At 30.2% G+C, this 24252-nt stretch overlaps 3 protein-coding genes and 1 non-coding gene across 5 annotated transcripts; 1 reads left to right on the plus strand and 3 right to left on the minus strand.

Annotated features, from left to right (window-relative positions):
- Nucleotides 1-633: 633 nt before the first annotated feature.
- LOC125816905 (auxin-induced protein 15A-like) lies at nt 634-976 on the minus strand. The gene has a single exon (XM_049496572.1). It carries the CDS (start codon nt 921-923, stop codon nt 663-665), a length of 261 nt encoding a protein of 86 aa, XP_049352529.1. The 5' UTR covers nt 924-976; the 3' UTR covers nt 634-662.
- A 1495-nt stretch (nt 977-2471) lies between these two features.
- Nucleotides 2472-8473, minus strand: LOC125816884 (U11/U12 small nuclear ribonucleoprotein 65 kDa protein). 2 transcript variants are annotated; one of them, XM_049496531.1, is made up of 12 exons: nt 8247-8473; nt 7417-7488; nt 7063-7278; nt 6565-6646; nt 6234-6416; nt 5802-5966; nt 5549-5716; nt 3907-3994; nt 3642-3700; nt 3238-3303; nt 2722-2860; nt 2472-2567 (listed from the first exon to the last, which is right to left on the minus strand). In XM_049496531.1, exons 1-11 carry the CDS (start codon nt 8420-8422, stop codon nt 2777-2779), a joined length of 1359 nt encoding a protein of 452 aa, XP_049352488.1. In that variant the 5' UTR covers nt 8423-8473; the 3' UTR covers nt 2472-2567; nt 2722-2776. The 2 variants fall into 2 exon arrangements, with proteins under 2 accessions (XP_049352488.1, XP_049352489.1); XM_049496532.1 differs by having other exon boundaries at nt 2472-2572.
- Nucleotides 8474-16460: 7987 nt separating this feature from the next.
- On the minus strand, nt 16461-16792 carry LOC125816902 (auxin-responsive protein SAUR21-like). Its single transcript, XM_049496569.1, has one exon. It carries the CDS (start codon nt 16758-16760, stop codon nt 16461-16463), a length of 300 nt encoding a protein of 99 aa, XP_049352526.1. The 5' UTR covers nt 16761-16792.
- A 352-nt stretch (nt 16793-17144) lies between these two features.
- On the plus strand, nt 17145-17216 carry TRNAC-GCA (transfer RNA cysteine (anticodon GCA)). The gene has a single exon. It is a non-coding gene; the product is annotated as a tRNA-Cys (tRNA).
- Nucleotides 17217-24252: the final 7036 nt, after the last annotated feature.

Consider the following 24252-nt stretch of genomic DNA (forward strand, 5'->3'; position numbering starts at 1 on the left):
AACATGGAATTGAGGTATTTAGATTTTTTTACTTCAAAGTATGTACAACACACAAAAAAAACTATGGGTTTAGTTTCGATGACCTGCAAACAAGCAACATTTGTTACTTACATAAGTCATAACCACTATTTTTAGTAAAACCACCAGAAAATATTTACACAAGTTGACTAGAATAAGGTACATTTTTGTTATCCTCATATCATAAGTTGTTTTCTGATGGTTTAATCAACTTTGCGGATCAGAATTATCTCAAGAAATTCTTATAAAGCAAGCCAGAGATTTGTTTCAAAAAGAGCAGAAAACAATAACATCTATTAATGTCACTTATTTGATATTTCGAAATTTCTGCTGCAGATATATATAAAGTTTTCTTTGTTGTCGTAGCCAAAAGTATTTCAGTGTTCAGGTTAAGGTCACAGATAAGTTGTCTTCTTTAGAGTTAATTAACATAGACGGAATCTTGTAGAGAATACTGAAAACTCAATTGGCTAAAGAATGAATCTGAACAAATTTCATTTGCTAAAGATATATTTTAGACATTCATTTGCTACTGAAAATTACATTCAAAATTGGGATCTACGGTTACAGCTGACAGTACATAGTCCCATCTCTATCTAATTATCAGTTTTAGTTCTTTACAAAATTGTGTAATGTGAAAAGCCTCAGATCCTACTCAAGCGAGAAGTAAGATCAATGAACACATCCTCGCTGCAGGGAATTGTGACACCACCCATTGGATGATTAAAGCCAAATTCTTCCTCTGCTTGGTTAAGTAAATCTTGAAATAAAGGTTGGCTCAAGAATGATATAGGGATCACAAATCTCTTCTTCTGCTTTTCCCCAACATAAACAGCAAAGTGGCCTTTAGGAACATCTCCAGCAGTAGAAGACTTCTTGATTATACGAGGCATACGGATAGCCATGGTTTTATGGTTAGTTCAATATATAGATAAGCAAATAATGATAGTGGAGAAAAGCTTTGTATGATTTCAAGTTTTGGTGAGAGCTGTTATGGTAAACACTTGTTTTTATAGGTCAAGAACATGTATTGAATAGGTACCAGCTAAAGATAGTCACATGGTTTTGCCTTCCAACTAGTTAGAATATGGAATTAGTCCAAAAGCAGAAGGTCCCACTACAAAGAACAGATCAATGAAACCTCATTTTCTTGAAATGGTAAGAGTTAGGGTTAGGGGCCACCTCTTCATGTTGAATCAACAACTTGTTTTCAACATTCCAATGATTGATCAGATATGCGAATATATCCTGAGAACTATAGCAGCCATAGTGCTAAGTCATCTAATACAAGTTATGGTTCCAATTGATGCTGCAGTCGAAGACTTTTAAACTACTTATAAAATTGTCTGATTAGGATGAATATTATTGCAAGTAATAGAGAATTGGATAATGTTAAAATATTTTTCCAGTCTCATTTTAAAATAAGGTGATAGGACCTGCAATGTTTTTTCTGGTCAAAGACGAACGCCACCAACCAGTGTCTACTTGTGTGACCCTCAGAACTCATTTTGTAGGAAACAATCAAGAGAAGCTTATCTCTCATGAGTTGACTTTCACATGGAATCCAAATTCAAGTTGGTGTTGCAGCTGAGTAGCTATAAAATGGTCAAATTAGGCTTATTTGAATAATAGAGATTTGGATAAGTTGGAATATTTCTCCAAGTTTCATTAATTATCGATAAGAAGGTCACTTAAGTCAAAGAAGAACAGAACCGAACCAACCAGTGCATTTCTACTTGTGTTGAACATGTGTGGACCTCAGCACTAATGTTGTAGGAAACAACCAAGAGAAGATAGGCCTGAAGAATATTTAAAAAATAAAATAAAATATCTCTAATGTGTAGGGCAATTGTGATTATAAACAGTGCACCTTGAATCGATCAGATTACGTAAATGGAATAATGAGATAAAGAGATAATGAGCATTAAAAAATGATCACAAAAACGATATAAATTTCTCTTACAGGGTCACCATCTTTGGCCATTGCTGTCATACCAAACCTAGTGAACAAGTGTTTCGCATACTAGCTGAATTGGCTCTCTGATACATAAAATTCTCCAAGGCTAAACGTATACAATGACAATTAAGCAGACATCTAGGCTACTTTACATGGCAAAAATGATTCTGCATAGTGAAATACGAGTTCATAGTCAACATGCCACTGTTTACTCCTGGAGTCTAAATTTGCAATGAACTGGAAGTCACTACTAATGAAACAGCAAAGAATCCTCTCACCTATTTCAGTGAATTGCCAATGAAACAACACTGTCCAGAGATATACTATAAACAATGAACTAACAATCATCGGGTTCCAGCTGACCAATTGTGCTTCACTGAAGAAATCATAATTACTTCTGTGCATTTTGGCTCCAGACATCTGGTGAACCATTGCAAAGGTAAAACCTGACAGCCCACCCAAATTTTGACCTTCTCTAGTCCAGAATAGAAGCCCTTCTTTGTTGGCTTGACTCCTCTAATATTACCTGGGCACCATCAATCTCATAACTCAAATGATCTTTACCAACATCATCGCCCAAAATAGGGGCTCACTGTACTACAGTCATTACAAGCAAGAGGTGAGTTGCCTATAGATAGTATGGCTTAAGGAATAACTACTTCGGTACCACATTAAGGTTATTTAAGATACTCATAAACAAGATAAAACAAATGCAGCAAACTAAGCAATTGATTGTACTTATATACCTGACTTAGAATGTTGAGCAGAGGGCTTAAACTACCCTTGTTGAAAGAATCCTCTCTAGCTTGTTTTTGCTTTAGCAGGATCACGACCAAACTGAATGACAATAGGCTTGCCTTTAAACACATACCCGTTCACCAGATTCTGCAATCATTCACTTGTATTAAATGTTATTACAAGTATAGTAAAGTACTATAATATTAGCTACTTTCTAGAAGTTGTGTATGTTCAATATAAAATTATAAGTAAATGATAAAATGATTTCCCTTTCATCTATATAGTACATAATCCAACTTGAGGAACTAAACCATATACATGAATACACTCATGTTATACAACCCACTGGAAATTTAACACAAGTTCACGATTACATGTAGAAGGTTTATCACCTCTCAGACTTCATTTATTTTTTGGAAGAGGTCAACAATAAAGCTTACTATCACTTTCATGGTGTTAATTTTACAATTCCACTGCGCAAAAGGAAAACAAAATACCAATTTAAGTAATTATAAATAACATACCAGGGCATTTTGAGCAAGTTCAGCGGAGGGAAATGTAACAAAAGCTTGTCCGCGCATTCTCCCTTCCTGAAAATGGAAGTCGTATAAGCTTCAGCATTAAATCATGAATAAATACCAATTTACCAATGGAAAGGAAGTACAGATTACTTATTTTATGTCACATGATTAAAAGTCTCTTGTCAACATTTTTAATGCAGCAAGTGAACTTTGCAGTTTGGATCAGGTAAGAAATAGATCAACAAAATGCCACTAAAAAAAGAAAGTGAAACTTGTAGTTAAATATATAAGTTGATTACCAATTGATTTTTTCAGGTTGATGAACTATATCCCAAATTAGCTTACTCATCAACTAAAAAAAAACTATATCCCAAATTAGCAGAACTAGAGAAATAGATGAACCTCACCTGCATTAACTTCACTGCAAGACTGGATTTAGCTTCATCAATGCTTACAAATAAGGATCCTAAAGAACATAACAGATGAGAAGCAATGCAATGGTTCTAGTGCCAAAACATGAGGTTATGTATAAGTAAAATATTTCTGTTTAAGTAACTTCATGCTATCTATCTTTTTTCTTAAAGCAGGTGAGGTATTGAAAACTACAAGGAAGTCTCAGAAAAAATCAGAAAGGAGTTTTACTTTGCAATGGATCTGTAAGTTAATGCTTACCAAATATGAAGTAAATATCATCAACAATCACTTCTTTTGCTAAGTTCTTCAAGTATAAGATCTGAGAAGGATTTCCAGCACAATAATTCTGCATCGAACAAAACTTATGAGTTAATTATTCAGTCCTTTGCTTTCATTAATAGGCAATAGCTCAACATAGAAGGAAATCCCTTTCGTGCTTGTACAGGGAATGTCCTCCTTGGTGATGTAGACTTACTGCTTAGCTTTCTCCCCATTAATATAACTTTTGATTTACTGATAAAGAAATGAACTAGAATAGCATAATTTATAGACTGGAAAGATGCAATCTTAATGAACTTCTATAGCAACTACTTGTCAGCTTAAGTACACTAAGCAAACACCTTTCAATCAATAAACCAGTGACTACATCTCAAAATGGAAGGCTAAGAAGCAAAAAACTATTAGAAAAAGTAAGCTGTCTGCAGCATGAACCTATCTCATAATCTCATAAACCAACTCTCAAGCAATTCTGAAATAATTAAGCAATTCTGGAATAGATTAGCAATAAGTTGGTGACTTGAATTTTCTGAAATAAATAAGAACTGAAAGAATTCTTTTCCTAGTTGTTGGTTCATGAATTCTTCAGGGCAAAAACGGAATCCTTCATGGGGTAGGATCAAATAGATATTATAGTCGATATTTGATAATGCTACCAATTCATTATAGTCCAGACAAAAAGGAATGTCTGCGCTAGTATTGTTGTTTATGAGTTGTTCATCAAGGCACAATTGTTACACTCTATAAGATACCAAAATAACGTAAAAATGTATCTTGTCCATATTCATCATTGTTCAACACCCTCAAGAACAGCATTTTAATTTAATCCTTAACTTCTGTACAGTTTAAATATTAGCTAACCCTGCAATGTTCAAACTCAATGCCATAGGTTAAAGATCCAGAGCCCAGGTATGAAATTGATTTAGATGCAAACTTTCTGCAATTTAATAAAACTATGTGTTAATAAATGATAATTACCTATATTGTACATATAGCATACAAGGTACGTCTCTGTCCTGAACTGTTTGGAAATTACAAGTATGCACTCATGTCCACATCCAACTTTTGATGACAGCACAACATGATTGGAACATGTATTTGTAAGTTATAAAAGTCTAAGTTGCTCGGACTCTCCAAAAATGTTGCCACACCCGTGTCGGATCCTTCAAAAATACACTATTTTTGGAGGATCCAACACGCGCTCGTCGACATTTTTGAAGAGTCTGAGCAACATAGATAAAAGTTATACACGTCTGAATCCACATTAATGACCAGCACCAGCCCATGCTCAACACAAATTACTAACCTACCAAGGCTGGCCCCTGAAAAAACTTTGGCATGCTCAACGCTACCATCCGAGAATACCTGCTTAAAGAAATCACCTCTTCTATCTTGTTCCAAGGATTGTAGCAAACCTAATAAACCTAAGTCATTCTGTTAAAAGGCCTTGCCCTCGATACCTCCACCTCCTTTAGCTCTTACAAATCAACTAAAACAACATCAACCGAAACATGAATAGCCAGGTGACAGGATTCCAAGCCTAATACTCAAAAGAGCAACTGCAAATTTAATGTGAAAGCAAGTGTATCATGGGCAAAAGTAAAGACGCGCAAAGTTCCAATACCTTAAACATAGGAAGCGACAGTATCTCTTCTGGGGGCAATCTTCCACTTTTTAATTCTTCAAGGGTCGTAAAAGGTTTATGATCATTCTCTTTTTCTTCCACTGTCAATGACAGTGCACTTGCATCACCCTTCTCTTCATTCTGTACCTGTTTAGATGCTACTTTAATCTGCAAGCAAGCAAGCGAAAACTTAGTATCATCAACTTCAACAAAGAACAACAGAGAGGGAGGAGCCTTTTGGAGATGAGATAACCTGAATTATTGGGTTCTTCTTCTTAACTACTGGCATCTCTTTAGGAACCAAGGCAGCAGCTCTTAATCCAACAGCCTCATGGGCAACATCCTTGTCAACTGCAGGGCCCAAGATAGCTTCATGTCTAATACGCTTCTTTTTAGGCCCACCAACATTTGTAGCTTCCTGAACCATTAATTATTACAAAAACCATTAGAATCAGCCAACAGTTTACTCTAATAGCAAAACATAATAAATCATGGTAAAAAATGACAGAAAACATGAGGAACATAAAGATAGAAAGAATTAAACCAGAGAAATAGAACATTAAAATTTGAGTCAGCTACCCAATATGCTTGAGGTTTATAACGTATATTTAAAGTGCCAGATAACTGCATTCGTCAAACTCAATTCAGAAGGCAAAAGGATCTCTAACAGCATAGGAACTACTACCTCATCTGAAGACTCCATTTCTGATTCACTGCTTGATAGATCTTCCATTCTACTCTTAGAGACTGTTGGAGGAGGTGGAGGAGGGGGTGGCGGAGGAACAGACAGAGAGGTTGGTAGAGGTGGAGTTGGCAAAGCCATACGAAATGGTGCTGGAATATTCATCTTGTTCATCAAGTGCAAGACCTAAACCATGTCAAAATATGGGTATAAAAAGATGTAAATTAGACGATCTAAAAAAAGATGTAAAATAGAATAATACACATGAATAGCAAGGAAATGAGAAAATTAATTCGAGAAGAAGAAAGGAGATGGTAAATTGTGAAAAGAAAACCTGAGTGTAGAACCGAGGAACAGCAATAAGAGCATTTACAATATTTGTAAGTATATGTCCATCAGGTGGAGGGTAAACATATCTGAATCACAAGCAGGACAGTCAGCTTTATGAAGAATAAATAGAAGCTGGTTCTGTTTATGATTACTGAAAGAACAATATAGAGACCTATAAAGCATTAGATCAAGCAGATAGAATGTCTAAATCCTCTTAGTTCTTTGTTCTTTCTCCTTTGCTAGTTTTCTCTGCATATATGCCAAAAGGACCAGGAATAGAGACTATAATTTACAGGTCAAACAGACTGGCATGCCTACAGACGCAAGAAATATTTGCATACAGAGAAAGATTCAAGTCATCTATGACTTCAAGGAAAATCATGAGAAATGTTGTAAGTTTTAGGTTAGGTCAGAGAATGAGGAGCTACTTCTAGCCACTTATCCACCAAATTAAGATAGAAAAATGAAAAAAGATTTTAAAACTAAGCAGCTGAAATCATACTCGAGGTGAGGAGGAAATGGATAATCTACCCCAAGTCTATTAGCAATGGGTTCGCTGCCAGGATAAGGACCTTCCCTAGATACTCCACCAAATTCTTTAGCAGCAGCAGCATCTTTTATCAAAGAGACAGAGCCATCTCCAATCCGATGTTCCCTTTGTCTATCTGTGCTTCTAGTCGCTCGTTCCACCGCTAGGATTTTACCAAGAAACCGTACCCTAACAACCACATAATTTGGCAATCAGACTTTCTTACTCTCTTAAGATAAACAAAAATAAGAGGAAGGCATTTAAATATGTCTACCTAAAATGATCGAGAATTGAGGACACTTAGAAAAGATTCAAAGGAGAAAATACCCATTCAAATGTTGCTGTGCTTGGTGTGCCAGACCTTCATCCTTGAAATCCACGAAAGCACAATTCCTCATTCTGTCCAGGACAAATAAGATACAAATAACCGATAAAAGTGTCATAAAGGCCAGTTGAGTTACGTACTAACGAGAGACATGAAAAAAACATTGGAACCAACACTTGATGGTATCAAATATCTGTTATCCTACCCTTACAAGGAAAGAATACCATATAAAATGAATAGGAGTATCAAAGACAAGCATACCTACACAGTTTGAGTATAAGATGACAGAACTACTTGAGTTAACTATAAAGAGAAAAGAAGTTTGGCAATCACAAAAAGAGAGGGATCAGAAACACATTATCATTTCAGGAAACCGCACAATCTCATGAATTCACCTAAACTTTACATTTTAGAAAGACCATAAAGGTTAAAAAAAAAAAAACATTAGTACAGAAAACTTATCTCTGAAACTGTTCACCAAAACAAAATGGTTACTGTGGAGACATACTTTTTAGGTTCTATTAATTGCAAGTAAAAAAGAAAATCAATGGGTTATCAAGCCTAGTCCCGCAATTCATATCCTAACAGGAAAGTTGATTAGGAAGAAAAGTGACCTTAGACTAGTGGTTAACATTGAGGTGCTTAAGATTAATAATCTCTAAATTTAGACCGCTGAAATTGTGGATATGAGTCCAAAAATACTACCAAATTCCCATTGCTTTTCAAGAAAATATAAGTTGCACCAACAAATGAGCCATTAAGAAACACAAGATTGCCAACATTCTAAGCTATTTTTAAAAGAGCAGTAAAATTGAGAAAGATGGAATCATACCTGCCACTAGTACAAGGACGGATAGAAGTTGCCCCATAATTGGAAAGCAATCTTGAAAGGGTTTCATGAGGAATTGCTTCTGGAAGATGCCGAATCAAGAGGGTAGACTCTTTAACTTCCTCCATCGGCCAATGATAAGCAGGCTGAGGAACAGGATTTCCAGTCATGTAATCCATTATAGTTCCTTGTACTGTATAATTTTGCTCGACAGATCACAAGACTTCCAGATGCTGCACCACACACACAAAAATTGAAAATTGAGAATTTGACCTACAAAAGAGAGTGAAGAAGTGGGTTGGCATCAAAGCCAAGATTCTTTAAAGGGAATGAAAGGAGGAGGAGATACCATACCGCACCTGTGTGTAGCGAGACCGGAGAGCGCTCAGAAAATACGCCGAGTATATATAGTAATATCTATATCTATATCTATATCTATTCTGTATCTATATCTTCTATATTACTTAAAAGCATTAACTGCTAAGTTAAATGTTAAATTACTATAATATTTCTAATTTAGATTGTTTTTTTATGAGTTGTGACTTTATTGATAAGTTGTAATTTTTTAATGAGTTGTAACTTTTTCAATAAATTATGACTTTTCCATAGGATTGTGACTTCTTGGAAAGGTAAATTTTTCGATGAGTTGTGACTTTTCCGTTAAATTGTGACTTTTTTCAAAGGATTGTGATTTTTCGGTGAGTTGTGACTTTTTCAAAGGGTTGTGGACTTTTCGAAAAGGTCATGACTTTTTCAGATAAGACACAAAAAACACTTGTTCATACTACCCTTTGTTGACTATAAATAGAGAGACTTCCTCTCATTTTTCAACCACAATTTTTTTAATCTCCTACTCTTTTTCTTGCATTTTAAAATTTTTTGTGTGATTTATTGTCATTGAGTGAGTTCGAAGTTTAGCGGAACATGAGGTACCACTATACTGATGAAGTAAATTGTTCTATCCTATGAGGGTACATTTCATAACCTTGAGTACTTGAAGAAAATAATTTTGATGATATAATAATTGTTTTTTTTGCTTAATATATACATTAGTATGTTGTGTTTCAATATATATACAGTTAACATGATGTAATCTAAATTCATTTATTTTTGTTAACAATTTCTCTTATGATGTAAATATATGCTTCTGAACATTTTTTTTTTAAAAAAAAATTACTAAACTTCTCAAGAGTGAAAATATGTGAATATATATGAATCATTTAAAAATTTATCAATTACAAAATAAATTTTATATTCAGTAATATGGAATAAACATTTTCATTTTGTCCCCACACTAAATTAAAATCTAATAACTATAAGAAAAAATAGTAACATTAATTAAAAGTCCTATTTATTTATGTAAGTATAAAATTTGTTAGAAAAACATTTATTGCACATTAATCCTTTAGTTATAACATTATAAATTCTCTTAGTTATTACTAATTATTATAAACGCTATTCACACTCTTTAACATTCTTTAGTTATAATATTATGATTTATGAAGTCTCATAGTTATTACATTAATTATTTCTATCTTTCATCTTTTCTTGTATTAACTTTTGACCAATAATTTTTCATATTATTATACCGCCCAATATGTGTGATAACACGATGTTGTTATTTTTCCTGGGATGAATCGTTCTTGATTGAATAAATTAAAAATTGTTTACAAGTATATGAACTACATCTTTGTTTGTGTAAGATAAACATGTGATTATATATATGATTTCACAAATAGAATATATATTCTTTAATTTTATTTTTTAGTTTTTTCGGTAATAAAAAGGAAATATTTCTCAGTTAACTATGGACAGTCAAATAACTATCTTGGATTTATGTATACAATCAATCGAAAAGTGAAATATGAGAGCCAACAACAAGAACGTCATCTATTATGTTATAACTTATAAAATAAAAACTAATATACAAAGATTAGTTCTAAAAAATAAAATGTAGTTGTTCTCTTCACATACATGTTCATATGACATATAAACAGTTTAATGTGGATACACGTGCAAAGCACATTTGGTTAGATGACAAGAAAAATACACAACAAATATCATTTATAAGGTAATATTACTGAGATGCAACTAATTACATGATTGAACCTCATCAAATTTAAATAAATATATGCATTATTGCATTTAACTAATAAAATTTTTCATTGACCAACTTCATAGATTCGCGTGAATAAGAGATATATATGACAATCCACATTGAACATTCACAAAAGAATATGTAATATTATTTTATGCAAAGCTTATTATTCAAATCTTCACTTAAATAAGCAAATACTAATTACTATAACACATATTTTCTGAATTGGTAATCACGTGCAACGCACGTGTCGAAAAAACTAGTTACCTTAAAAGCATGAACTCCTAACTTGAATGTTAAATTACTATAATATCCCTAACTTAAATTGTGACTTTTTCGATAAGTTGTGACTTTTTTCGAAGGGTTGTGATTTTTTGATGAGTTGTGATTTTTCCAAAGAGTTGTGACTTTTTCAATAAGTTGTGACTTTTCCAAAGGGTTTCATTTCTCGGAAAGGTCATGACTTTTCAGATAAGACACAAAAAACACTTGTTCATACTACCATTTGTTGACTATAAATAGAGGGCCTTCCTCTCATTTTCCATCACAATTTTTTTTAATCTTCTACTCCTCTTCTTCTTGCATTTTAAAATAATTCGTGTGATTTATTATCGTTGAGTGAGTTCGAAGTTTAGCAATATGAGGTACCACTATTCTGATGAAGTAAATCATTCTATCCTAAGATGGTATATTTCATAATCTCGAGTACTTGAGGTAAATAATTTTGATGATATAATAATTATTTTTTTGCTTAATATATACATTAGTATGTAATGTTCCAATATATGAAGTTAACATAATGTAATCTAAATTTATTTATTTTTGCTAACAATTTATCTTGTGATATAAATATATGATTTTGAACATCTTTTTTCAAAATTATTAAATTTCTCAAGGCCTAGAGAATTGTCACAATTTGGTTTTTGATGTTCAAGATGAAAAATGACTTTATTTATCAATGATACATATGTGATTCAGAATGTTAGGAAGTTTGCTTCAAAATAGTTATTACTATATAAACATTTTCCTTTTGTTTTACTTATTTACTATTTCTTAATATTTCAGTATTTTAAACGAAGAAAAGATTATATGACTTGTAATAATGTCATATATATTTTATTTAAATTAAAGTATTATATATGTCACGAATGTATTATCAAGTTAACAAGATCTTCTAACTTTAAAATATATTATTTTAAATTGTTCCGAGTTCTTTTTTTTTAAAAAAAAACTCACAACAAATGTGAAAATATGTGAATATATATGAATTATTTAAAATGTATCATTTACAAAATAAATTTTATATTCAGTAATATAGAATAAACAATTTCATTTTGTCCATACACTAAATTAAAATCTAACAATTTCAAAATAGTTATTACTATATAAACATTTCCCTTTTGTTTTACTTATTTACTATTTCTTAATATTTCAGTATTTTAAACGAAGAAAAGATTATATGACTTGTAATAATGTCATATATATTTTATTTAAATTAAAGTATTATATATGTCACGAATGTATTATCAAGTTAACAAGATCTTCTAACTTTTAAATATATTATTTTAAATTGTTCCGAGTTCTTTTTTTAAAAAAAAAAACTCACAACAAATGTGAAAATATGTGAATATATATGAATTATTTAAAATGTATCATTTACAAAATAAATTTTATATTTAGTAATATAGAAACAATTTCATTTTGTCCATACACTAAATTAAAATCTAATAACTACAAACAAAAAAAAAGTAACATTAATTTAAAGTCCTATTATTTATGTAAGTATACATATTTTTTTGAAATACAACTATTGCACATTAATTCTTAAATTATAACATTATAAATTCTATTAGTTATTACTATATATTGCAAACGTTATTCACACACTTTAACATCTTTAGTTATAATATTATGAATTATCATAGTCATTACATTAATTATTTCTATCTTTTATCTTTTCTTACAATAACTTTTGACCAATAATTTTTCATAATATTATACCGCTCCTATATATGTGATAACACAATGTTGTTATTTTTCCTTGGACGAATCATGTTTGGTTGAATAAATTGAAAATCATTCACAAGTATATGAACCATATCTTTGTTGTGGGTAAGATAAACAGGTGATTATATATATGATTTCACAGATAGAATATATTTTTAAATTTTAATTTTTAGTTTTATCGGTAAAAAAAAACCTTTCTCAGTTATCTATTGACAGTCAGATAACTATCTTTGATTTATGCAACAGTCAATCAAGAAGTCAAATATGAGAGCCAACAACAAGAACATCATCTATTATGTTATAACTTATAAAATAAAAATTAATATACAAAAATTAGTTCTAAAAAATAATATGTAGTTATTCTCTTCACATATTCAGATGACATCTAAACAGTTTAACGTGGAATACACGTGCAAAACACATCTGATTAGATTACAAGAAAAATACGCAAAACTATCGTCTATAAGGTTATATTACAAAGATACGACTAATAACATGATTGAACCTTATCAAATTGAAATAAATATATGCATTATTGCATTTAACTAATAATTTTTTTCATTGACCATCTTCATAGGTCCGCGTGAATAAGAGATATATATGATGATCCACATTGAACATTCACAAAAGAATCTGTAATATTATTTTATGCAAAACTTATTATTCAAGTCTTCGCTTAAATAAGCAATATTATTTACTATAACATATATTTTCTAAATTAATGATCACGTGAAACAATTAATTAAGTGGAGAACATATAGCTTTGTAAATACTTTATTATGTGATTTTATAATTTTTTGTTTATTTGATAAGATTGATAAACAATTAGGCTATTTTAATAGTTTTACAACTTATAGGATTCTTATGTTTATGAGAAAATATACAACACAAAAATTTCATCCAAACAAAACTTCAACTTCATCTCATGATTCCATATTATAATATCATATCATGATTTCATATCGCATGGCCAAACGGGCCCTTAATGTTGAGGGTAAAACATGAAAAAAATTGTCTTTTCTTGATATGTCAAAAGTGACAACTAAAAATGAAAATTTATTTTAGGAATAAGTGACAAGTAAAAGTGAACGAAGGAAGTATTATTTTCTTAAAGTATGTATCAAATCCAAATATGACAAATAAACGTGAACAAAAAAAAGTAATTGTTTGGATTAAGGGCTCCATCATAATTTGCTTAAGTTTGAATTTATATTATCAGCGATCGATATAGATAATGAACATAAAAAGTTGATTGTCTGCTAATCTAAGCATCCCCAAACTAATACCTGTACCTACATAAATCTTTTGTATATTCAACTCCGCGTATATACGAATTATTGGAGTAACAAACAATTAGTTGTGCTTTGACGTTTCCTAATTACTTAAACAATACTGAAAGTACACTAATCAATTATCACAGGATCTGTGATACACAAATCTAAAAATTGTAGACAAATAATTTTATAGTTATTTTTTATTTCTTAATTTGTCTAATTTATTTTAATTTGGATCAATCATGTTTTAATAATGGCTTCGTAAGATTGTCTACAATTCTTTGAGATATTTTATTAAACATTTAAAGCCAAAACTAATTAGATTATTAAAGAATTAAAAAATTATTAGTATTTAACTTTGAATATGTTCTAAAGGTAACAATAATCACTGTAATATTGATTTTGTAATTAAAAGTATTACGAAATATTATATAACTAAAAGATGATAATCTAATTGGAATATTCAATGAAGTGAAGTCCTAAATTTTATTTTTAAATACATTTAGAATAATTTTGAAAGTTTAGGTAACAATTGACTATATTGAAAAAGTTTTTAAAATTATAATCAATAAGGAGAGTTTTAAACAATTGTATTGTTAGATAACAAACAATAATTTATATAAGTTTATTCTAATTATTAAATTAAAATTAGTTACCATATATTTTAAGCATTTATGAGGATAAAATATATTAAAAACTAAATAAACATAACACTCTTTTCCAAATTTTGGTTTATATTCTTGACCTAATGTTTGAGGGGAGGTCAAATGCATCTATCAAAGTTCTCCAAATTGAAGATCAATTTTCAAATGTCACTTTCAACGAGAACAACATACACACAATGTAATTTCATGCAATTTCACAAGTGAGGAAATCAAAGATTTTCAAAATATAAATATATTTACTATTAAAACAGAAATGTTAAGATAAAACCAGTATCAAGTAATAATATTCTAATGACACCAGAGAACAATTCAATTCTTGTTCAAAAATAAAAAATCGCTATCGCAATTAATCATGATGATGAAATGATAACTCATAGAATTTTCTAAACATCTGGGCTGGTATGCATTATGAACTTTTTATAAGAATAATTACAATTTAACGTAGATAAAACCCAAAATTCTTAGCAGATAAGATCGATTCTAACGCAAATTTGAACTTAAAAGGAATGAAAGAAGAAGATATGATAGTTCCCAGACTGGTGAGAGAAATGTGGTATATAATATTATATTTTACCTGTATTAATGTGTTGAGCTAATAAATATAATTTTTTTAAAAGTAAATATCTAAAACCCCTAAATTAGTTTTGTCAAATTGAACAAATCATGGGTTGTTGTTATATCATTGAATGAGTATTGAATTATACTTTTTTTTTTCCCTTCAAATACTTGTCATGTTTCTTTCTGTTCTTTGTAAGAGTTAATTTGGCCGAATTTCAAATTTAAATTAAACTAGATAATTTAATATTTTAAAATTTATATGCTCAAAAATTATATAAAAAATATTATAAATTATAATTATTTTTACATTAAATATGATGAAAAAATATTTATCAAAATTTACATGACCCTACAAAATGAAATGTGAGACATGAAAATGCCATCACTCTCTTTATAGCGTGTACAAGATAAATTCGTATGACATTTACATTACTTTTTAAAAATTAATTTTCTTTTCTTTTCTTCCGGTAGACTCAGATAAAAAGACGTAACCTTTTAACATGTCCAACATTTTATATTAACTATATGTTTAATGTTCAAACTTCAATTGGGTTTATTATTATTGATGAGTAAATTTTATTTTAATTTGCAATTTTTTTTAAAAAAATTCTTGGATAGGGAATGGAAAAAATGGAGAGAGATTTTAAGGTCGGAAATCTAATCTTCACGGATAAGGTGAAAGTTCATGTATCAATCAATTGAGCTATCAAGATTTTCTATGTAAATACAAGATTCAGATAAAATTTACTGAATTTCCAAAAACTCACTTCATATACACTCGATCCTCCCCTACTCATGAAATGTATTATCCATTTTGGCCAATAAGCCTTGCAAATTTGTCTTGGTTATGTCATCATCGAACCTAAAAGCATATATCATATGAATTTATGTTATTATAAAGCTATTCATTTTCCACTTTTATTTTGATGTGTTATTCGTTCTAAGGTACAACACTTCCTCTCTTTTGTGGAAGCTTGTCAGTCTAGAAGTCTGTCAATCTCTTTTTTGGCCAAGTACTCTTGTGAGTTCACCCTCTTATATAACGTGAAGTCATTATCTAAAGGCTAACAATAACTTCTTTTTTAATCCAAATTCGTGCATATTGAACTATAGGTATGAACTATGAAGTGTTAAATAATTTGGATCACAATATTGAAATATAAATCTATGGAACAAATTATTGAGCACTGAGTAATTAGGAAGGAAATGAAAACGAAACACATTTACGATTACTTTAAGAGAGATAATTTATTTAGAGTAACAAACAATAAGTTGTGCTTTGACGTTTCGTATTACTTAAAACAATACTGAAAGTACGTACACTAATCAATTATCAAACAGGATCTGTGAAACAGCAAATTCAACTCCAAAAAAAAAAAAAAAAGACTGTTAATTAGTTTCAGCTAGCATATACATAATCAGATGATTAAGCACCAAAATTTTAGAAGAGCTTTCCAAAACAAATAGAGTAAACAATTGATTGCAATGCTTTGTCTATGTATAAAAATTAAGTTTACATCTCTTGTGTTGCAAGAGGAAAAAAATATTAAAATCAGAGAGAGAATTCAAAATCTTATAAGCTCTAGCTATCTGTAGAATAATACTACAATTCATATCATAAACAATTGTTCAATCGAGAAGTGACATGAAAAAATGCATCTTCGTTGCAGGGTATTGTGAGAGCGCCCATTGGATGTTGAAACCCGAATTCTTCCTCTGCTTTCTGAAGCAATTCTTGGAACGAAGTGTGATTTAAGTATGCAATTGGAATTACGTATCGTTTCTTCTCTGTTTCTCCAACGTAAACTGCAAAATGTCCTTTTGGTACATCTGATATTTGATTTCGAGTAACAACAGATTGCAATTTGTGGAATTGCTTCACACCAGAAATCATAGATAGCAAACGAATGGCCATGTTTTTAGATATTGAAAGTAGATTAACTTTGGTGTTTTGATTGAAGTGAGTGAACAGGATGTTGTGAAGTTTGGAGTTTTGGAAAAGTTAGTATGTATTTATATAAGCAAGGTTACATGTTTTGCCACCGAAAATCAGCTGTTATTATGGACTATGGGTCCCCCCTATCTCACATGGCTATGCTAATATTATAAGCTCAATTAAGAATAGCCAATTACTCTGACTGAATATATCAATCAGTCAGAGGTGGCTAATTATTTGTAAAGTGTATGATGCCTTGGAAATAGAGTAACAACAGATGCATGTGAATTTTAGCTTCTTCTATGCACAAACTCTGGAAAAGGTTATTAGTAAATGTTTAAATTACTTAGGTAATAACATCAAGGGTCCATAGCTCAGTGGTAGAGCATTTGACTGCAGATCAAGAGGTCACCGGTTCGAACCCGGTTGGGCCCTTCATTTCTTTTTTAGTAGTAGATTTATATATGAATAAAAATTATTGTGTCTAGGCGGATTCTTTAAAACTGATTCGCCTCAAGATACAGTGGACAGTTTGTGCCAAAACAACAACATCTTGGCCCCTAAAGTATTGATGTTGCCTTCTCTAAGTAATTATCGATAACAATGTGTATTCTAAAATTGAACTAAAATATCATATAATAATATAAGTTAATTTAAATATCATATAATTGATATTTGACTTTTAAAAAAATTGCAAGACAAAATTTAAGAATTTGAATAACATGCCCATAATTGGATATCAAGTTATTCAAATTTCTTATTTTTATGCTTAGCATTATCATAATTATAGAACTTTTCTTAGTTCTATTTCATATTAATCTAACGATTAAATTTTCTGATATCTTTATTATTCTAATAAGAGGATAGTACGGATAGGATAAGAGGATTTATGATTTTAAATAATTTAAATGATGCTAAAAATTATAATTGTCAAATTTAGACAATGGATCATAAATATTATACTATAAGGCTAAATGTTAACATCCTCTCAAATACACTTTTAATAACTTGTATAACATAATCACGAGTTAATGTTACATTCCAGTTAACTAACTAGTCAGAAATATATATTTATATATGTATAATTTTCTTGAGTAACAAATTATATGAAAGTAGTCAACAGGATTCCGATCCTAAATTATGATAGACTAAACAAACCAATGATTATTTCTTAAAATATTGATGAACTAATTAATGGACCAGATCCAATTAGTAGCTGTATATATATATTATTTATTCAAGCATTAAGTTTCTACGAAAAATTCACCCAAAGGGAATATACAGAAAGGTCAAAGCACAATATACTTATAATCGAAAGAGGAACGAGCAGTATGTAGACTTTCTAATTGAAGGATGAATTAATGCATAAATCTTGTTACTTATCAAAATCTTTAGAGAATCTGTGGCACAGATCTCATAAATTAAAAAATTTAACAAAATCAGAGTTGACTTGGTAGAATTAAGTAATATTCAGTTCATTTAAATGAAACTGAGCTGAAATTATTAATTTGTTAATGTGGAGAAACTCAACTTGCAGCACCGTACTTTTAAATTAGGCTAGATGAACATTAATATATACATTTCACTGTAAATATTCCTTGCACATAAAGAAATAGAACATGCACCAACTCTTGCCCCTAAATAATTCCGTCAAAGATTCATCTCACCAATTGACTAAGGAGTTACTCACTCCATTCCATATTAATTGAATTGTTGAGATATTTTTCATTTTTCAAATTAACTTAATTGTTCAGTTTTCAAGACTGCATTTAGAGTGTTTTTCCAATTTTACCCTTCATTAGTTAGTATTAGAATTAGAATTAGTGATTAATTAATATTTAGTTATTTTAATCATAAATTTAACAATAATTAATAAGGGTAAAAATGGAAAACTATGTTCAATTTATGTCTTAATCTACTTTTCTTAAAGGGTGTGAAACACCTCAAAAATTCAATTAATATGGAATGGATGGAGTATAATAAATGGTGAATTAATTACTACTTTCATGCTATTATTTTTCCGTTTTAATTAGTTTGGGTTAACTTAACTCGGATGAAATTTAAGAAACTAAAGAGAGATTAAGTCTTCTAATCTTAAACTAATAAGGGTAATGTATTAAAATGCCATTTAAATTTTTTGATTTTATTTATGTAGGTATGATGTTATAACTATAGAAACTGATATTCTTTTTCTAAATAAAATACTAAAAAGAAAAATAAGATAAACAAATTGAAGAAAAAGTAACAATTAACTATATTATTATATGTAACTTTTTATAGGTAGTTACATATTATATTTATATAGTTAGTGTATATAGAACTTACACTCTTTATAATTAACTTGATATGATTTTTCTAATAAAATATGTTTTTTCAAAGAAATCATAAATAAATTCTACTATAATCGCAAATTCCTTGGTCGGCCTTGTTGAATTGACATATTTTTTAAACAAATTTTAATTAAAGGTGTATTCTACCCCACTAACTTTATTTAATAATATTTTGAAATTTTTAAATTTACAATTACTATTTTATATTATTATTTAATATAAAAAATAGTTTGAAAAGAAGTAATAAAACACTCCTAATTTACAAAAATTGTCAAACAACGGAGTACTTATTTCTTCTCATTCCCGGGGTTACGCAAAGAGCACATGTCCTTAATTAGAAGTACATGCATTTGAAGTCTTTTCCTTTTCTTTTTAGAAGTTATAGAGTCGATTTTTAAAGCCTACATTTTTAATATGATTATTTTTTATTCAAAAAATTTCGAAATCTCTAAATAAAATAAAAGAAATACGACCATCGACTCAGGTTGGTCATGCCCTTAAATAAAAAAGGATTGGTCATGCATTTGAAAAGTATTTAATTAAGTTTATTTTTTGCGCAAATTAGTGTGTATTTCCAACTCCAAATATATTTTTAATTGTGTAGAAGTATCTCACAATGAGGTTCTTTCTCTTTTCCCCTCTTTTTGCGTGTGTTCAACTTCTCATCACATGGATGTGACGCGACAATGTAAGATCATTAATTACTTCTGATTTATTTTATGGGATTTGATTGAAAATATAATGATTAAATTAATCAATTTTTTCTATGAATTTAAATATAATTTTTTAAAAATATTTATATAAAACTGTGATTAAAAATTATCTTTTATTCTTAAAATAGTACGTAAGTAACTTGATCACATAATATAAAACAGAGGAATAATTTGATTTATGAAAGGTCAAAATTATGCATCTTTATTTTGTCTTTATTAAAAGTCATACTCCTTAATGATTAGTTTACCTAATTCACTTTAATGATGATCTTATTCTTTACCTAGATGACAGCCTAATATGTGCTCCTTTTGTATCGAATAATTCATTGTATTTTTTATACTTTACTTAAAATAAAATATTAATTGTAAGATTTTTCTTTTTATATTATTTTATTCTTATTCATGTCTTGCAATATAATTTTCCTTCATTGAATATTTATTTTATTTATATGGTATTGAAGTAATATAGTCTACAAAAACAATTACAATTGAGAATAAATTTTTAAAAAAATAGGAGTAATAAATAATTTGAGCAATAATAACAAGTAATATGAGAAAGGGAGGGAATAATATTTAGAGAATTTTGGAATTCCATTTGATTGTATGGCAAGGCTTTGTACATACAGTTAACCCCCTTTCTAAGGGGAAAAAAATGATGAAAGGAAAAACACTAATTAATCTCTACTAAAATCTGTCACTAATATAATTGCTTCTTCGTAAGGAATTGTTCAATCGAGAAGTAACATGGAAAAATGCATCCTCATTGCAAGGTATTGTGAGACCGCCCATTGAATGTTGAAATCCAAATTCTTCCTCAGCTTTCTGAAGCAATTCCTGGAACGAACTGTGATTCAGGTATGCAATTGGAACTACGTATCGTTTCTTCTCTGTTTCTCCAACGTAAACTGCTAAATGTCCTTTTGGTACATTTGATATTTGATTCCGAGTAACAACAGAGTGTAATTTGTGAAATTGCTTCAAACTGGAAATAATTGATGGTAAACGAATAATACCCATCACTAGATCTTTGATTTTGAAGATAAGTTTTGGTATTTGATGGATTGGAACTTGTTGAGAGGAATAATTTTATGCACTGAAGGTGTTTGATGATTTGACTGATTTGTTGTAGTCTATATTTATAGAGGCTGCTTGCAAATTGCAGGTCAATTGGTTCCATGTGAAAGAGGCCCTACTTCACATGCTAAGTTGATATAAGTAGTGCGGTATGGGTTGTAATAGTTCCAATGCGTGTTGCATCGTAAATAGGTGTTCTTATAATGGAAAAATATACGTATAAGATTTTAATGTACGGAGAGGTGCAAGGTTCTGGAACTTGCGCAAAGACTAGAGTAAAGAGCTAATACTGTAGCACACACTAGTAGAGGTGCCAAATGAGCGGACTTTTGTCAAATGAGTTGGATCAATGAAAGAGTTATATAATTCAACATGAACTAACCTTTTGTATAGTGATAGCAAATGTAATTTTTCTAAAAATACTAGTTTAATTTCGTATATTTGGATTGCACCTTGACTGATCACGTTGCACTATTTTGACACAGTAATTTGATAAGTTATTTTGAATATTCTGTTGAGATAAATAGGTCATTACTCAACGCGTTCAAACTTAGATGGATTGAGCGGATTATATTTTGACACCTCTTAAGTTTTGGCCAAACTAATTAGTTAGGACTTTGAACTAATTAGTTGCCAATTTTAGGGAGAACAATGGTCCTTTTGGAACATGAATACAATTACTTGAAGAGTTTGTTCTACTCTACCATCCACTCGTTTTTATCTATTCCTGAATTTTGGTGATGACGGATGGCCATAAGAAGGTTATATCTATACCACTATTCTCCCATTGTTTCCACTTTAGACATGTATATGTTTATCCATATATATATTATTGTTTGTGCCAAAAATAAAAATAGTATCACAACATGGGCACTTTGGCCATGCTTCCTTCTTGTGATCTTGTCGTTGGTGATTGGTGAATTAAGTTAAGAGTCCTTAGAAGTACATGTCTAAAGATAATATTTGGTGCAAATTCCAACCTCTAAATTCATTGGCTTACAAGCTTTTTTTACATGGAAGTAATTGCCTACATTCATGTGATTTGGTAATGCTAAGCCATTCTTTCCACTTGTGCTAATTATTATCGGTGTTGAATTCTCTAATTAGATTTCCAACTAGTGGCAAATGGCAACTTGAATGAAAATAGTAGTATTTCTATGAGTAGTAACTTTACTCCGTTATTTAAATGATAAAATGTATAAGTACTTAAATTTTTACTCCGTAGGATACGTGAAAATATATATTTTGAGTGTTGAGACACGAACTCAAAATTTCTATATGCTTTTATATCATATTGATTGGTCTAATAACTTATAAGTATATATTAGGTTCTGAACAAGAAAGGAAATATCTTGACCACTACTTCAATTTAGAAGTGCTTTGACATCTTCTATACTAAATTTGTGACCCAAATCTAGACAATTGAACAAGCTCACTATACTGAACTTTTGAACTTTAATCTTTTGTGCAAAACTAATTTCTGTCCACAATTTATGCTTGATGGTCAACAAAAACATTTGCCTAGTGAATTTTCCGAAACAAGGATATATTTTCTTTTAAAAAAATTAAGTGGGGTCAAAAAAATCAAGGCCACCTCTTTTAGGGTGATTTATGAACTAAACCCCAAATTGGTTAGTATATTTATTGTTCTTTATGCTAAGTGTTTCTTCATTTTTTTTTATTTTTTTTTTTGGTTTCGCAAACTGTGTTTGGAGCCCGTATTGGAGTTTTGTGTAAATCCGGATCGTGCACTGTAGCTTCAACATGATTTTCTCATCACTACCCCACAACCCATGTTGGTACTTGGTACTAAGTATTCCTTGTTGATAATAAAACAGAATGGTTGCTAACTAGGTTAAGTTCAACTGACAGGTTGTTCTAAGATTTCAATTTATTGAGGTTTAAGGTTCGAGGACAATGAAGAATGTTAAAAAAGAAAAATTGATTGTATATTTTGCTTTCCAATCCTCTGAACAATATTAACCAGAGGAAAGCTTACAGCTCTTGCATGACAAGAGGAAAAAAATAATCAAAATAAAAGAAAGAAGACTTGTTCATATCATAAACAATTGTTCAATCGAGGAGTGACATGAAAAAATGCATCCTCATTGCATGGTATTGTGAGAGCGCCCATTGAATGTTGAAACCCGAATTCTTCCTCTGCTTTCTGAAGCAATTCCTGGAACGAAGTTTGATTCAAGTATGCAATTGGAACCACGTATCGCTTCTTGTTGTCTGTTTCTCCTACGTAAACCGCAAAATGTCCTTTTGGTACATTATTTGAAATTTGATTCCTCATAAGAACAGAGTGTAGTTTGTGGAATTGCTTCACACTTGAAATAATGGATGGCAAGCGAATAATACCCATAACTAGATACTGTTATGACTGAAAACTGCTACTTATTGTGAAGAATAATCCACTTTAAGGTGTTAGATAATTTGACTGACTTGTTCTGGTTCTCTGAAGTTTGTAAATTTAAGGTTAATATTTATAGTGATGTGCTTGCAGGTCAGTTGTCCTTGTGGACTATATAATTGATGGCATGTGAAAAAGGGCCTACTTCACATGGCTTTTAATGGTTCCAATTCCCAATTGATCAGCATAGTGATGAGGGTGTCCATAAAGTGGTAAATATATTTACCACTATTCTCCCATTGTTTCCACTTTGGACAATACAATATACATTATTTTTTCCTCATCAAATTGCAACTCCCATGCTGCCTTATTGTTGTTGAGGTTCTCCACGAAAGTGCAAGTCCTTACAAGTACAAGTAGTTTCTGAAGTCACTATGTATAAATTTTCGAATAGATAATAAAACTTTTGCTTTAAGCCTCCAAAAATTTGAGGCCTCATGGATAATATTTTCGAATAGGTAATATCTCCGTTGATTTTGTGAAAGAGAAGATCTACATAAATCTTATTAATGTGACTTACAACAAAAGGAAATGAAAAGGACGAAAAGATAATTTCTAAATGTGAACAAAAACAAATTTCCGTATTATTAAGTTTGAACAAGCCACCAAATGATTTAATTTATTAAGTAACGACTAAACAATTAATAAAATAAATTGCTTAAATTGACCAATATCCACTACCTGTCTGTATATTCTTTTTGTACATAATATAATTCTCCGCGTAAATTGGATTTTAAATTTATAAACACACATTAATTATATTCGGCATCGAGTTACTACGAAGAAGTTGCCAAAAGGAAAAGGAATTATTAGGCACATTTATGATTTTATCATAAGCCATTATTGTGTGTGTCTGCAGATTAGAGATGGCTCATAAATTTGTTAGACTTTATCCGCGTTTTTAAAGATGCTTAGATGGATTTTGTGGGAAATAAAAT

This window comes from Solanum verrucosum, unplaced genomic scaffold (genome assembly GCF_900185275.1).
Source record: "Solanum verrucosum unplaced genomic scaffold, falcon-dt-bn FXZP01000261.1, whole genome shotgun sequence".
Taxonomy (NCBI): Eukaryota; Viridiplantae; Streptophyta; class Magnoliopsida; order Solanales; family Solanaceae; genus Solanum; species Solanum verrucosum.